This window comes from Cetorhinus maximus, chromosome 18 (genome assembly GCF_964194155.1).
Source record: "Cetorhinus maximus chromosome 18, sCetMax3.hap1.1, whole genome shotgun sequence".
NCBI lineage: Eukaryota > Metazoa > Chordata > Chondrichthyes > Lamniformes > Cetorhinidae > Cetorhinus > Cetorhinus maximus.
In genome coordinates, this window is record NC_135896.1 from 42,516,675 (window position 1) to 42,533,004 (window position 16,330).

The following is a 16,330-nucleotide window of genomic DNA, read 5'->3' on the forward strand; positions in this document are numbered from 1 at the left end:
ACTTTGAATTGTGGTTAAGTTTTAAATAGTTTTTGTCATCTTCTTGAGCAAGTGTCTCCAGATATGCAGGCAGAGTCTGCACATTGTCCATTCTAACTGGCATGTGTGCCACAACTATTTCACTGCAATGTTAGATTTTGCTGGATCTTCCCTTTAATTGTCTTTGCTGCAGTTTTCACATTTCAGGATGTTTTGACCATTTTCCCACAAGGATAATTTGAGAATGAAGAGTGAGTTGCAGCCAGGGCAGTGGACAAGGGTAGCATGGACGCCAACTCCCCAGAGGGTAAGGTTGCACATGAGTTTTGCTGCAGAGAATACGGATATGAGGACTTTGGTGGGGTCGGTTACAGAAGAAGTCCGCTGGGTAAAATGAAATGCTTGGTCCTCTAGCAGTCCTGCCAGAATGCTTCCGAGCAATGTCAAGGGGAATAGAAGAGTCTGGCACCGACCTTGAACAAGAATATACACAGAGCTTGGAGACGAACCTTTCCAGCATGAAAATGGTGGCCAACTCCATTAGCAAACTTGTGGACCTAACCATGATGCAGCTGATGTCTGTTACAATGGAAGCTCAGACTGAAGTCATGCAAAATCAGCTTACTGCCATGGAGGCTTAGACTCCTGCTGTCATGGCTGTGATACTAAAGGTGTTCAAAGGGGCTTGCAGGGTTTAACAGCAATTTAGCAATATGTCCTCCAACAGCACCCTTAAAGCGTGAGTGCACAATGACACCTGTGCCACATAGAAGCCTAAAATCCTCATGAAGCTGTGTGCTCGCTCTGCCAGTGCTCTCTGGCAAGAGAAAATGAAATATACTCAAGGTTCTTTAAACGGAGAGTGTCAGAAACCTCCCTTACATAACAGTGGATAGCAAACTGTGAACATCTTGAACTCCAATCTGGAAGGAGCCTGACACATAAACGTTCAACGCTTTCGGCTTCACAGTCTCTGGCAATGCCGTCCTTGCGCTGAGGTTGCAGCTGTGACCACAGCAGGTGGCAGATTTTATCGAAGATATCCTTAATGTAGTGGAGATATCACACACTGTTTCTCACTGAGGCTCAGGAATGGGAATTGCTCCCTGAACACTCTGGGTGAAAATGGCCTCCTGAAACAAGCACTCCTCCTCTCTCTTCGAGCATCTTGCCCTTCTCTGTGTCACACATCCTCTTTCTCCCAGTCATGCTGCAGTCCAAATGCACCCATGTTTGGAAGCAAATGGAAACCTTGAACTCAGGCTAAAGTCCTTCAGCACCTGCTACCACTCCTGGTAGACTCCCGGTAACATTAAAAAAAACTCTAGAGAACACCAAACACTTCTACATTCTAGCACCTAGCATCAGTCAGCAACTAACCTTTAAATAGGGCTGGTGGAAGGCCCTTGCTGCTGCTGAACATGTATTCAACTATGCAAGATTAAGAGATGGTGTTAGCTGGAGGGCTGAGCTCTAAGATAACAAGGTTGGTGTCAAATTAACGTTATGTGCTGATCGATGTTTTCATTTGCACGCTTCCAGTGGACATTCACAATGCATTGCAAACGTTCTAACCAAATGTCATCCAGCACAACTAGAGGTAAAAGTGCATGAGCTGCATGGACACCACTTTGACCCTCTTTGGCCATTCATAGATCCCAAAAAAGAATGAGTGCTACACATCAGAATTTTGCATCCAAATATTCAGGCCCCTAATCGAAGTGTCTGATGCCACTACTGACTACAGTATCAACAGCAGGCCTGAATCAATAGTGATAGTGCTCATTACTTGTGGTTTTCCATTTTATTCATATTTTTTTCAACCTAATTGACAAAATAATAGAAAATAGGGGCCAGAAACAGATTTCTTGTGGGTCAGAGAGAGTAATCAACAGGAAGGGAGAGCAGGTTCGGTGGAGTTACCTACTGAACTGCAATTCAATAGCCTTCTGCTTTAAATTAGTTAAAGTACTTACATCAATTTCATGCATTCTGTTTTAAAGGCCACAAGATGCAGAAATATTTAAATGAATAGCAAGCACAATTCTGTAGTACTGGTATCAAGTTCGCCATCTTTAATCTGTGCATCCATTTGAAATAGGAGCTGGGGAATCTGAGGGACAGAGCTCTTAAACTGCTACAGGCATCACAATTTTTTAATGTTTATAGTATTTTATTATTGTTTTTGGTAAGTGATTTCTGATATTTTTATTTGGTGTAAAATAAAAATTGGGAAGGCATTTTAATTGCTTAATCTAAGTATTTTTAAAGCACCTTCGTTTTGAGATTAGTACACATTATAAAAAGGCAGATGACGGAAATGAGCTGGTATCTATTGTATCCGCAGGCCTCAGCTATTTGCTTATGACCCAAGGTCACGACTCAGGATAGAACTTTGCAATGGCAGCCAGGTGACTTGCAAATAACTTGCAACACATCACTTCCAATGATTGCGGAAGTCACCACTGCCCTTAACTGTTTCATTCCCGGTTAACACAGCAACTTCACTTAATGTGTTACATGGATCAAATGGCAACTGATGAGCTGGTTTGGAATATCCAACACTTTAGTTTTCTGCCTCACTGATTAGCATGATATGGTTGACATGTTGGTATATTTCCCAAAGTACGGTGGGGATGGGGGGAGGGGAGCGGTCTGTGTGCTCAGTGCTTACGGACATATTCCCAACCTATGTCTTCTGGTTCCAATAAGTTAGAAATAGCCATACTTTAGGCTCAAAATGCTCGCACTTTGTCCAATTTATTTCTTTCACCTCCCCATGTGGCTGGTGGACTGATATATTGTTACCTGGCACAAGACTACAGTGCGACAGTGAATGTGGCACCCTGTGATATATATTCACATAACAATTAGTTCCTAGCCCTTTACGAATAATATAACAATATGACAGAAGTCTACCCTAGAACTCAGAATTTAATCCAGAAAAGGCAAAGACGCTGTTAAAATGGCTTCAGCATCACCTGTCAAAATACACTTTGCAACACTTCCATAGTTTTTGAGGAATTCATGGTCATGAGATACTTCATCTTACTTGCCATTCAAGGCTTAGAGTGTATGATAACGATAATCATGACCTGGGTTGTAGCAAAACCAATCAAGATTGGGGCCTTGATAGCACTTTAGCTATAATTCCTAAATTAGCTCCATATTTCCTGAGTGCACAGAAGCTCTTATTCTGTGTAGGAAGGTTTAGAGACTTAAAGTTACACTTTTGCCGTTTTCTGTATTAGTCTGCAGTAATTTGCATATGTTACTAGAAAGAAAGCATCTTACATAACCTTAATGCATCCCAAAGTGGCTTGAAGCCATGAACGCTTTTGAAATAAAAATGGAAAATGCTGGAAATACTCAGCAGATCAGGTAGCATCTGTGGAAAGAGTTAACATTTAAGGTCAATCATCTTTCCTCAAGTTGAAACCTGCTGAGCAGGTTTCCAGCATTTTCTGTTTTAATTTCAGATTTCCAGTATCTGCAGCATTTTGCTTTTGTATGCATACATTTGGAATGTAGTCACTGTTGCAATGGAAAGGAACCATGGCAGCTAATTTGAGTGCAGCAAGTTCCCATAAACACCAATGAGACAAATGACCAGATGAACTATTTTGGTTGAGGGATAAATGTTGGTGAACTCCCTGCTCTTATTTGAATCATGCTTTGTGATCTTTTATGTCTAACTGATAGGGAAGATGGGACCTCAAATTAATATCTCACCTGAAAGACAGCATCTCCAACAATGCAGCACTCCCTAAGTACTACGCCAATTTGACAGCCTAGAAAATTATTAGAAATTCCTCAGGGTTTCTTCCTGCCATAACCTCAACAAGGTTTTCACTAAGCTTTGGCCACAGTGGACTGGAAGAAGCTCCAAGGTAATTCCTGGTCTATATGCTAAAAGTGTCTGTAACAGGTTTTGAACACACAAGCTTCTGTGTCAAAGGTGAGAATATTGACCATATTCTTTCTGTATTTGTTTTATAACCTGTTGGATTGATAATTTAAATTGTCTCAATGAAAGAATTACTTTTTAACAAGAGGATCCAAGAGTCAAGGCAATTTTTCTTACCGCTTGTAATTGTTTTCAGTGATTTCCCTGTTGAAAAATGTGCACAGAATTATTGCACTGATCAATTTACCATATGTATTGATTGGGTGATAGAGTGAAAAAAAAAGTACATTGCAGGTAAACTTGGATCCTTGCAGATGGAATTTTATTGAACTGTTGCTGAAATTTGGAAATTAGAGATGTAAAGTTTTTGGAGATGACTCCTGTGTCAATGTTGATTAGAGACAATCTATATCTGTTATGCCTTTGGTGACCCCTCTCAAAAGTCTACCATAAAAATAGTGAACATTAGTAAGACTGTAAAAAAAAAAGTCCAGTAATGCTGCTCCAGTAAGAAATTTAGAACATATGAAATAGGATCAGGAGTAGACATTTCGAGACTGCTCCACCATTCAATTCCATCATGCCTGATCTTCAGCCTTAACTCCACTTTCCTGCCCACTCCCCATATCCCTTAATTCACTGAGAGGCCAGAAATCTATCTCATCCTTAAATATATTCAACAATGGAGCATCTACAGCCCTCTGGGGTAGAGAATTCCAAAGATTCGCAACCCTTTGAGTGAAGAAACTTCTCATTATTATTATTATTATTACTCAGTCCTAAATGATCAGCCCCTTATCCTGGGTCTGCGCCATGTTCTATACTCCCCAGTCAGGGGAAACAACCTCTCAGTGTCTTCTCTGTCAAGCTGCTACAAAACCTTATAAGTTTCAATGAGATCACCCCTCATACTTCGAAACTCTAGAGAGTTTAGTCCCAATTAACTTAACCTTTCATCATAATACAACCAATCAGAAACCAATCTAATGAACATCTGAGGCCCCCAGTGCAAGTATATATTTCCTTAAACATTGAGACCATAACTGCACACAGTATTCCAGGTGTGGGCTCACCAAAGCCCTGCACAATTGTAGCAAGACTTTTTATTCCTCTACTCCAGTCCCTTGCAACAAAGGCCAACATGCCATTTGCTTTCCTAATTGCTTTCTAGACCTGCACGCTAACTTTCTCAGTTTCTTGTACGAGTACACCCAAGTCCCTCTGAACATCAACATTTACAAGTTTCACACCTTTTAAAAAAATTTTGCTTTTTTCTTACTAAATAATTAATGATCTTTAAATGGAAAACTAGTAATAGTGCCATAAAACTACCATCAATTGTCATAAAAACCCATCTCATTCACAGATTTCCTTTAGGGAAGGAAATCTGTCATCCTGATCTGGCCAGACTTCAGACTCACAGCAGTATAGTTGACTCTTAAATGCCCTGTGAAATGGCCTAGCAAGCCACTTCATTGTAGAAATTTGGATGGGCAACAAATGCTGGCCTTGACAGCAATGCCGACATCCCATGAAAGAATTTTTAAAAACTACATAAGTGAATAACACTTCTACACATTGTTCTCCATCTGTCACCTTGTGTCCCATTCATTTAGCTTGTCTATATATCTTTGTGTCCTCCACAGAGCTTACATTCCCACTTAGCTTTGATTTGTCAGTAAACTTAGATACATTAGTAATGCATCCCTGTCTCTTCATCTAAGTCATTAATATGGATTCTAAAAGCTGAGGCCCCAGCACTGATCTTTGTGGCACTCCACTAGTCACAGCCTGCCAACTTGAAAATAGCATTTTTATCTCTACTTCCTGTCCATTAATCAATCCTCTATCCTTGCTAGTATATTGCCTCCAACTCCATTAGCCCTTATATTTTGTGTTACCGTTTGTCTAGCACCTTATTGAATATCTTTTGGAAATCCAGGTATTACTACAGCTATTGGTTCCCCTTTATCTACCCCATTAGTTACATCTTCAAAAAACTAATAAGCTTGTCAAACATGATTTCTTTTTCATAAAACCATATTGACTTTGTCTGAACATAGCTAACTTTACTAAGTGCATTGTTAAGACTTCCTTAATAAAAGATTCCAGCATTTTCCCAACAACTGATGTCAGGCTATCTGGCCTGTAGTTCCCCATTTACCCTCTCCTTCTTTCTTGAATAGCGCAGTTACATTTGCTAATTTCTAATTTGCTAGAACTATTCTAGAATCGAAGGAATTTTGGAAAAACATAACCAGCGCATCCATTATCTCTGTAGCTACCTCTTTTAGAACCCTCAGATGCAGGCCATCAGGTTCCAGTGATTTGACGGAATTTAGTCCCTTAAGTTTCCCCAATACTTTTTCTCTGCTGACATTAGTTATCTTAAGTTCCTCACTCTTTTTAGCATCTAGGTTTTCTTTTTCTGGTTTATAATTTGTGTCTACTACCATGAAGACAGAAACAAACTATTTGGTCAATGTCTCTGCCATTTCCTCATTCCCCATGAAAATTCCCCCTAATTTCTCCTGTTTCTGCCTCTAAAGGACCAATGCTTCCTTTAACTACTCTTTTCCTTTTTATGTACTTGTGGAAGCTCTTATAATCTCTTTTTGTATTCCTGGTTAGTTTACACCCATTCTATGTTTTTCCCTTTTTATGAACTTTTGGCTGGTATCTAAAACACTCCCAATTCTCTGGCTTGCAACTATTCTTTGTCATATTATAAGCTTCTTCTCTTAATCTACTACTACCCTTAACTTCCCTAATAAGTCACAGATGGATCTTTCTTGCTAAGTTTTTGTTTGTTAATGGAATGTATTTTTGTTGAACATTTTGTATTGTTTCTTTAAATGTTTCCCACTGTTTATTTATCACCATATATTTAGTCAATTTACCCAATTAACCCTCACCAGCTTTCCCAATGTAATTGGCTTTCTTTATGTTTAATATTCTTGTTTGGAACTGGAATATGTCACTTTCAAATTTAACGTGGAATTCAGTTGTATTATGATCACCTTTTCCTAAGAGATTACTAATTAACCCTGCCTCGTTGCACAATATATCACTGTTCCTTCACTGTTGCTTGTTCAAAATCCTAGAGCTCCCTCCCTTAAAGCACTATGGCTGTACCTACACCACAGGGACTGCAGCAGTTCAAGAAGGCAGCTCACCACCACCTCCTCAAGGGCAATTAGGGATAGGCAATAAATGCTGGCCTAGCCAGCGATGCCCACATCCCATAAATGAATTTTAAAAAAACTAGATCTAAAATGGTTTTATCCCTGGTTGTTTCCACAATATATTGTTCCAGGAAACTGTCACTAAAGTATTCTACAAACTCATCTTCCAGGCCACCTTTGACAATTTTATTGGTCCAGCCTATATGAAGATTAACATTCTCCATAGTTGTTACATTGTCTTTGCTACAAGCTCCAACTATTTCTTGCTTAATGCTCTATCCAATCTTATAACTGCAGCGAAGTGGGGTGGGGGAGGGGGCTATAAACTATTCCCACCAGTGCCTTCTGACACCTGTTATTCCTAATCTTAATTTTTCTTACAAGATTTTACAGGATGCTGGGGTCCCCGCCCCCTTGGCAAAAAAGTTGGGGGTGAACCTGTCCCCAATCCAGTGCCCTTCCCTGCAGGCATTTAACAGCTATTAGACCATTAATTGGTTTAAGGTGAGCCTTCCACCCCATCATGGCAGGAAGTCTTACTCTGAGCCTTGCCGGCCAATCAAATGGCCGGCAGCTCTCTGATCCCTACAGAGGAGGCCCCAATCACAAGGGGCCATGGAGCCAGAGTGAAAAGTAAGTAGGAATTGCAATTGCTGAGGCAGACAGGCCAGGGGGGGTGGGGGCTTGACAGGAACCCTGGTGGGGGGGTGTTGCCATGAGGGTGAGCTTCCGATGGGAGCCTGTTAGACATGCACCCCCCTCTTGCCTGCCACCAGCAATGCAGTGAAGGTTGCTGGGAGGATGCTTGGCTTGGGCCTCTCTCGCCACTGGTTAAATTCCAGCAGTGGTGTGATCAAGCCCTTAAATGGCCATCTGATGCCTCCCCCACCAGTGGTAAAATTGCAGTGAGGGCAGGTGTGGGTGGGCAGGTAGGCAGCGGGTATGGTACCCATGACATCTTACAGGTGCCCCTCTCCACCACCCCCCACCATCCCCACCACCCCCACCACCCCCACATGCAAACCTGCAGCTAGGAGGCTGTAAAATCCAGCTCGCACTGATTCTACTTCCTGATCTCCTGAGCCCAGATCCTTTCTTACTACTGTCCTTACACCATCCCTTACTATCAGGGCTACTACTCCTCCTTTCCATTCAGTCTGTCTTTTCAAAATGTGGTGTAGCCTGGAATACTTATTTCCCAACCTTGGTCACCTTGTAACCATGTCTCTATTGGCAGTTAGCTCTATTTATCTCTACTTGTGTGACAAGTTCATCCATCTTATTGCAATTGCTTTGAGCATTCAGATAAAGAGCCTTTCATTATTTTTCACTACCATTATTTGCATAGCTGATACACTATTACAATTAAGCCCTCTGTCTCTTCCTGCTCCACTGTGCATGTCTTTGTCTAAATCCCTACAACTGCTCTGTTGCCGCAATATTTTTCTTTAGATTTCTACATTCTCCTTCACCTGAACCCTCCCTCTGCTCATTTAAGTTAAAGCCCTGGTCACGATTTTTAATATAAAACTTGCTTATATATTCCTTTCAGAACTCTAATAGATTCTTGATTTGCATCCAGGAGGACTTTTTTAGCCAGTACAGTGGAGGGGGGAAACCAAGTATGGAGAACCCTGGATGTCAAGGGACATAAAGGTTAGGATTAACAAAAAAAGAGAAGCTTACGGCAGATACCCTAGAGCAGTATAAAAAGTGTAGGGGGGAGCTTAAAAAGGAAACTAGGAAAGCTAAGAGAGTGCATGAGAAAGCATTGGTGGGTAGAATAAAGGAAACCCTAAAGAGGTTTTTTAAATACTTAAAGAGCAAGAGAATAGCTAGGGAAAGAGTAGGGCCAATTAGGGCCCATAAAGGTAATGTGTGTGTGGACGCGGAAGATGTGAGTACAGTCCTCAATGAATACTTTGCGTCAGTCTTCACAATGGGAAAGGACAATGCAGGTATAGACATCAGGGTGGAGGACTGTGAAATATTAGAGGAAATTAACATAGAGAGAGAGGAGGCACTAGTGGGTATAGCGGCCTTAAAAGTGGATAAATCCACAGGTCGGGCTGAGATGTATTCCAGGCTGTTGAGGGAGGCAAGGGAAGAGATATCAAGGGCCCAGGCAGTAATTTTCAAATCCTGTCTGGCCACAGGTGATGTGCCAGAGGACTGGGGGACTGCTAACGTTGTCCCATTATTAAAAAAGGGAGGAAGGGATAGACCAGGAAATTACAGGCCAGTCAGTTTAACCTCGGTGGTGAGGAAGTTACGGGAAAGAATTCTGAGGGACAGAATATATCTGCACTTGGAGAGACAAGAATTAATCAGGGATAGTCAGCATGGATTTGTTAGGGGAAGGTCATGTTTGACAAATTTGATTGAATTTTTTGAGGAGGTAACAGGAGTGTTGTTGAGGGTAATGCATTTGATGTAGTCTACATGGACTTTAGCAAGGCTTTTGATAAGGTCCCTCATGGCAGACTGGTCAAGAAAGTAAGAGGCCATGGGATCCAGTGCAAAGTGGCACGTTGGATCCAAAATTGGCTGAGAGGCAGGCAGCAGAAGGTGATGGTAGAGGAATGTTTCTGTGACTGAAAGTCTGTTTCCAGTGGGGTTCTGCAGGGCTCAGTGCTGGGGCCTTTGCTGTTTGTGGCGTACATAAATGATTTAGATTTAAATGTAGGGGGTATGATCAAGAAGTTCGCGGATGACATGAAAATTGGTACCTTGGTAAATAGTGAGGAGAATAGCTGTAAACTGCAGGAGGATATCAATGGACTGGTCAGGTGGGCAGAGCAGTGGCAAATGGAATTCAACTTGGAAAAATGTGAGGTAATGAGCTTTGGGAGGGCTAACAAGGCAAGGGATTACACTATGAATGGTAGGACCCTGGAAAGTACTGAAGATCAGAAGGACCACGGTGTGCACATCTACAGATCCCTGAAGGTATCAGGGCAAGTAGATAATGTGGTTAAGAAGACATATGGGAGACTTGCCTTTATTAGCCGAGGCATAGAATAGAAGAGCAGCGGTTATGCTGGAACTGTATAAATCACTGCTTAGACCACAACTGGAATACTGCGTGCAGTTCTGGTCACCACATTATAGGAAGGATGTGATTGCACTGGAGAGGGTGCAGAGGAGATTTACCAGGATGCTGCCTGGACTGGAGGGTTTGAGCTATGAGGAAATATTGGATAGGCTGGAGTAGTTTTCCTTGGAGCAGCGAAGGCTGAGAGGGGACCTGAATAGAGGTGTATAAGATTATGAGGGACATAAATGGGGTGGATAGGAAGGCACTTTTTCCATTATTAGTGGGATCAATAACCAGGGGGCATAGATTTAAGGTAAGAGGTAGAATGCTAAGAGGGGAGTTGAGAAATTTCTTCACCCAGAGCATGGTGGGAGTCTGGAACTCATTGCCTGAAAGGGTGGTTGAGTCAGAAACTCCCGTAACATCTAAGAAGTATTTAAATATTCACTTGCGTTGCCATAGCCTCCAAGAGCTGGAGAATGGGATTAGTGTAGTCAGATCTTTGTTGACCAATGTGGAAACAATGGGCTGAATGGCCTCCTTCTGTGTTGTAAACGTCTATGAGTAATGGCCATTTGGACTTGTCCTCATTTCATCCTGCGTACAATACAAATTAATAAATGATTGGCTTCAGTGACACTTGAGTGAGCAGCAATGGTGATTGACCTGTATGACCATAGACCAAGATAAGCAGTCAGAACCACAATGGGCAAAAAAAACCGCAGAAAACTATAAATTTCGGATAGTTGATTGCAGTTTCCCGTATATTTACTTGCTTCTGCTTTTAAAAAGTGTTTGTGTATTGTGATTGATTTTTTTTTAGTGGAAAGGACCACTTGTTTTCCTATTACTCACGACCATTTGCCTGGCAACCTTTGCAGTTATTCAATCAGTGCGCAAGCTAATAGAGAATTCATCAGGTGGAGAAAAAGCTTGGGAAGGCCTGCATAGTGCAACTTGTGATGACACCTGTAGGTAAGTTGTTAGGATCACACAATTCAATTGAAAGGTAACTATGAAACCAAAACTATAAAGACCTAAAGAAAATTCAGCTTTTTCAGTTAACATTGAAATCATAGAACAAAATGGACATTCAGCCCTTTGGGCCTTTTCCTGTGGTGGCTTCTCAACTGGTTCTAGCTACTCTAATACCAATATCAGTTTCTAGTCTTTCCTCATTTTCCTTTGCATTCTTTTTGCACATCTACATGCGCAATTACATAAGAATATGTAATAGGAGGAGGATTAGGCCATTTGGCCCCTCGAGTCTGCTTCGCCATTCAATAGGATCATGGCTAATCTGATTGTAACCTTAACTCCACTCTTCTGCCTGCCCCCCATAACCCTTGTCGATCAAAAATTTAAGTCAGCCTTGAATATATTCAATCTCACAGCCTCCACTACTCACTGTGGAAGAGAATTCCAAACACTAATGACCCTCTGAGAGAAGAAATTCCTCCTCATCTACATCTTAAATGGGAGACTCCTTATTCAGTTTTAAATTATGTTAAAGGGATCAATTTTCCTGGTCACTTTCTGCTCTGGTATGGGACAAGAGCAGCACGTTTAAAGTACACAGAACTGCAGCTAATTTTGGAGTATCTGGTCATTAATGTGGACCTGTCACTGAAAAACAGGGGAGGCAAATAGACCGCAGTTGTAAATCTGAACAGTTGCTGAAAAGGAAGCTGAGGCTGGAGAGCTCGGGTTTCCTCCCAGCAACTCCACCTCATTCATATGATATTGCTGAGCTCACTCAGGCCTTACTCCATACCTGCTTCCCTCTCAGAAATGCGAATGGAACCTAAAGGAAATGGAAACTTACCAGAACAAGTCTCTGCTCCAATTTTCCTGCCCTTTGTTTATGGAGAATGAATATTTGCTGGGGACAAAGGTCAAGAAAATTGGTCCCATAATCTCTGCCTCAGTAACCACTTGTGTTCGATGTTTCACTAACTGTGCAAAAAATGTTCTTATTCTTATTCTTCCAGCGATTATTGGAAATCTGTGCCAATTTTTTACTGATTTGCCAATCATTGGAAAAAATCTTCCACAGTTTATCCTCTCAAAACTGTCAAAAATTTGGAAGCACCCATTGCATCTTCCCTTAATGCTTCTGTTCCAGAGAAAAAAGTTGCAAATTTTTCAAATCTATTTTTATAATGTATGAATTCAACATCAATTCCTTACTTTTGTATTTAATGCCCCTATAAACAAAATGTAAAGTTGCATTAAACTTTATGGCCTTTTCAATCCTGCCCTCCCATAGTTAAAAATCTATATATCTGCACTTGAGAATTTTCTCCCAAAATTTGCCACTTCACATTCTCTACATCAGATTATATGAGTCACCTATTTCCTTGAGCCATTAATCTATATTTTGTCCTTCCTCAATCTATTAAACCCTTTATCACAGTTTGCCATACCCTATAATCATCATCTTTGAAACCTAATATTCCCATATAACATGCTGTATACTTATACATAAGGTTGGGAAATGCGAGCATTAAGGGGCAAATCCAGTTATAGCAATTACTAATATCAAGATCAACAGAAAAGATATTCAGAATAAACAGCATAATTAGAGTATTATTTTGTATTTAAGACGAGGTGCTTGATGGCCGGCATAGACACGATGGGCCGAAGAGCATGTTTCTGTGCTGTATAGCTCTATGACTCTATGATATGTGCTATGTGTGTCTTTGAATATACATACATTTCCATGGGTTGATGTTTCTCAATATATACCGTTGTCCACCTATAAACAGCTAAAAAGCTTTCTTCTAAAGGAATTCGCCAATGCACTATATTAGGACATGGACCTTTTTCCATCCTCATGTATTCATATGTGCAGGGGTGGCCTTTAAAACAATGACACTGTGGCCTAGCTGTCTCTGGAGTTCCTCAGACCAGACATTATGCAGGGCAAAGAAGAGCAGATGACAGTTATCTTTAATTTTCAGGCTTATCCTTCCCTCAGAATGTTGAAGTACAATTGAGGCTTTCTAACTATTCTCCATCAACAGCCCAAAAACAGCCAGAGGGCTCCACTCTTAAAGAACTGACACTGCATTGCAGACCTCAGAGGCCACTAGCGCAGTTCCCATTCTGCAAATTCAGGGGTGGGCAGGAGCTGGAGTTGCTCCCAGGCCATGTTAATGGCTACTGGCATTTCTAGTCCAATGTTGGGTCAGAGGAGATCCAGGTAAATGTGCTTTCTAGGTAATACTACTCCATGACATAGGGCGTCTAACAGAGAACCACACTGTTCTTTCAGTTTTGTTGTCGCAGAGAGTGTCCCAGATGGTTTGGTCTATGATGAAAATGCTACAAAATATGAATCGACATACAACTCTTGGTTAAACCTAATCAATATAGCAAACAGCAGTCTGGACATTGCCTCCTTTTATTGGACTCTTACTGGGCGTGATATAAATGTGACTGATCCCACCTCCAAGCCTGTAAGTAAAACTGTTCTGTTTATTTAGCACCTGGCTGTATTCTGTCCTCTCTAATGTGCTTTCACGCTGAATGAAAATGTAAACTTGTATTAGGATCAAAATAGAAAGATAGAGAGGAGATACTATATATGTTGACGTCACTCAAAGTTAACAAGCCACCTGGTCCAGATGAAATGTGCTCTTAAGTTGCTAAAGGAACCAAGGGTGGAGATAACATACTCTGGCCACAATGTTTCAATCCTCCTTGAATATTGGAGTAGTGTCAGAGAACCCGAGGACTTTAAATATTGTACTCCTGTTCAAAACTGAGGCAAGGGATAAACTCAGTAACTACAGGCCATTCAGTCTAATGTCAATTGTGGGAAAACTAGAGACCATTGTCAAGGATGATTCCCACTTGAAGAAGCTTAGGTTACTCAGGGATAGCCAGAGTGGATTTGTTAAAGACAAATTGTGTCTGACTAACTTGTTAAGTTCTTTGATGAAATACCAATCTGTCTGCCACAGATGCATCTGTCCATGACAGCATGACAGGAGTGACCACAGCACAGTCCTTGTGGAGACCAAGTCCTGTCTCCACATTGAGGATACCCTCCATCATGTTGTCTGGCACTACCACTGTGCTAAATGGGATAGAGTTTGAACAGATCTAGCAGCTCAAAACTGGGCATCCATGAGGCGCTGTGGACCACCAGCAGCAGCAGAATTTTACTCAACCACAGTCTGTAACCTCATGGCCCGGCATATTCCCCATTCTGCCATTACAACCATGCCAGGGTATCAACTCTGGTTCAATGAAGAGTGCAGGAGGGCGTACCAGGAGGAGCACCAGGCATACCTAAAAACGAGGTGTCAATCTAGTGAAGCTACATCTCAGGACTACTTTCTTGTCAAACAACATAAGCAGCATGCAATAGACAAAGCTAAGTGATCCCATAACCCACAGATTAGATCTAAGCTCTGCATCCTGCCACACCCAGTCGTGAATGGCGGTGGACAATTAAACAACTCACTGGAGGAGGAGTCTCCACAAATATCCTCATCCTCAATGATGAGGGAGCCCAACATATCAGTGCAGAAGGTAAGGCTGAAGCTTTTACAACAGTCTTCAATCAGAAGTGCTGAGTGGATGATCCATCTGAGCCTCCTCTGGAGGCCCCCAGCATCACAGGTGCCAGTCTTCAGTCAATTTGATTCACTTCACATGATATCAAGCAATGGCTGAAGACGCTGGATACTGCAAAGACTATGGGTCCTGACAATATTTTAGCAATAGTACCGAAGATTTGTGCTCCAGAACTTGCCACGCCCCTAGGAAGTTGTCGCAGTACAGCTACAACACTGGCATCTACCCAGCAATGTGGAAAATTGCCCACATTGTCTTGTCCACAAAAAGCAGGACAAATCCAACCCGGCTAATTACTGCCCCATCAGTCTACTCTTGATGATCAGTAAAGTGATGGAAGGGGTCATGAACAGTGCTATCAAACAGCATTTGCTTAGCAATAACCTGCTCACTGACGCTCAGTTTGGGTTCCACCAGGATCACTCAGCTCCTGACTTCATTACAGTCTTGGTTCAAGCATGGACAAAAGAGCTGAACTCCAGAGGTGAGGTGAGAGTGACTGCCCTTGACATCGAGGCAGCATTTAACTGAGTGTAGCATCAAGGAGCCCTAGCAAAACTGGAGTCAATGGGAATCAGGGGGAAAACTCTTCACTGGTTAAAGTCATACCTAGTACAAAGGAAGATGGCTGTAGTTGTTGGCCCCAGGACATCGCTGCAGGAGTTCCGCAGGGTAGTGTCCTCGGCTCAAACACCTTCAGCTGCTTCGTCAATGACCTTCCTTCCATCATAAGGTCAGAACTGGGGATTATAATGACACAGCTGACGGTAAAGGCTGAGTTGTTCAAATCCCAGAGGGAAACTTGAAACAATTGTCATAACCCATTTTTGCAATTTGTATGTTTCGAGATGCAGGCTTTGAATTCAGTAATAATAAGACCACCGAGTCTCAAGAGGTATTTTTAAAACTAAATTAAACATTTATTAATACAAGAAAAATTGTAAGCACAAACATATGTCTACAAAATTACTACTATAATAACTACAAAACTCCCCTAATTAATCTGACTTTCAGCTAGATCCCCGGTAAGGCAACAGTAAATCTCATAGATTTAAACAGACACCTGGCAAAGCACAACCTGGACATTCACATTCAAAATGAGTCTCTTTCAGCTCTGGGTCCTTGCATTCAGCAGTTCAAGGCTTGTCACACTTGTTGGATCTTAAAAATGCCTCTGCCTTACCCACAATCTCCTTTCTCCTTTATACACATCTTTCTCTTTGAATGTAAATGTTCCATTGTATCACTAGGCCTTTAATTTTACCTCTTTTAACTATAACATCCTTTCATTCCACCAATTTTATTAGTAAGCTGAAAAAATATAAACATGTTGCTTGGCGTCTTCTAACTAGGTGCAAGATTTCACCCATTCTTTTGAATGGTTTATTTAAAAATGCAAATTGCCCCCTTGACACCTATGTTGCTAAACTTCCCCATGTTTATCTAATTACCATTTCAAACCTACTTCTTTCTATACATCAAAGCCTCTAGACCAGCTGGCTTTAATCCAATTAAGGCACACACATATAGACACACAAAGACACAGCTCTAAACTCTATTTTAAAAAATGATTTCCAATAACATTATAGACATTCATATGTTCATGACAGGATGTTCTTGGATGATTGTACAATG

The 16,330-nt window shown here is 41.4% G+C and overlaps 1 protein-coding gene across 2 annotated transcripts in view; it reads left to right on the plus strand.

Annotated features, from left to right (window-relative positions):
- pld4 (phospholipase D family member 4) overlaps nucleotides 1-16,330 on the plus strand; it is a 66,853-nt gene that overhangs the window by 27,748 nt on the left and 22,775 nt on the right. For both annotated transcript variants that reach the window (XM_078562517.1, XM_078562518.1), the window contains exons 3-4: nucleotides 10,932-11,083; nucleotides 13,386-13,569. In XM_078562517.1, the coding sequence (XP_078418643.1) occupies nucleotides 10,932-11,083; nucleotides 13,386-13,569 (336 nt within the window). The remainder of the gene's footprint in view (nucleotides 1-10,931; nucleotides 11,084-13,385; nucleotides 13,570-16,330) is intronic.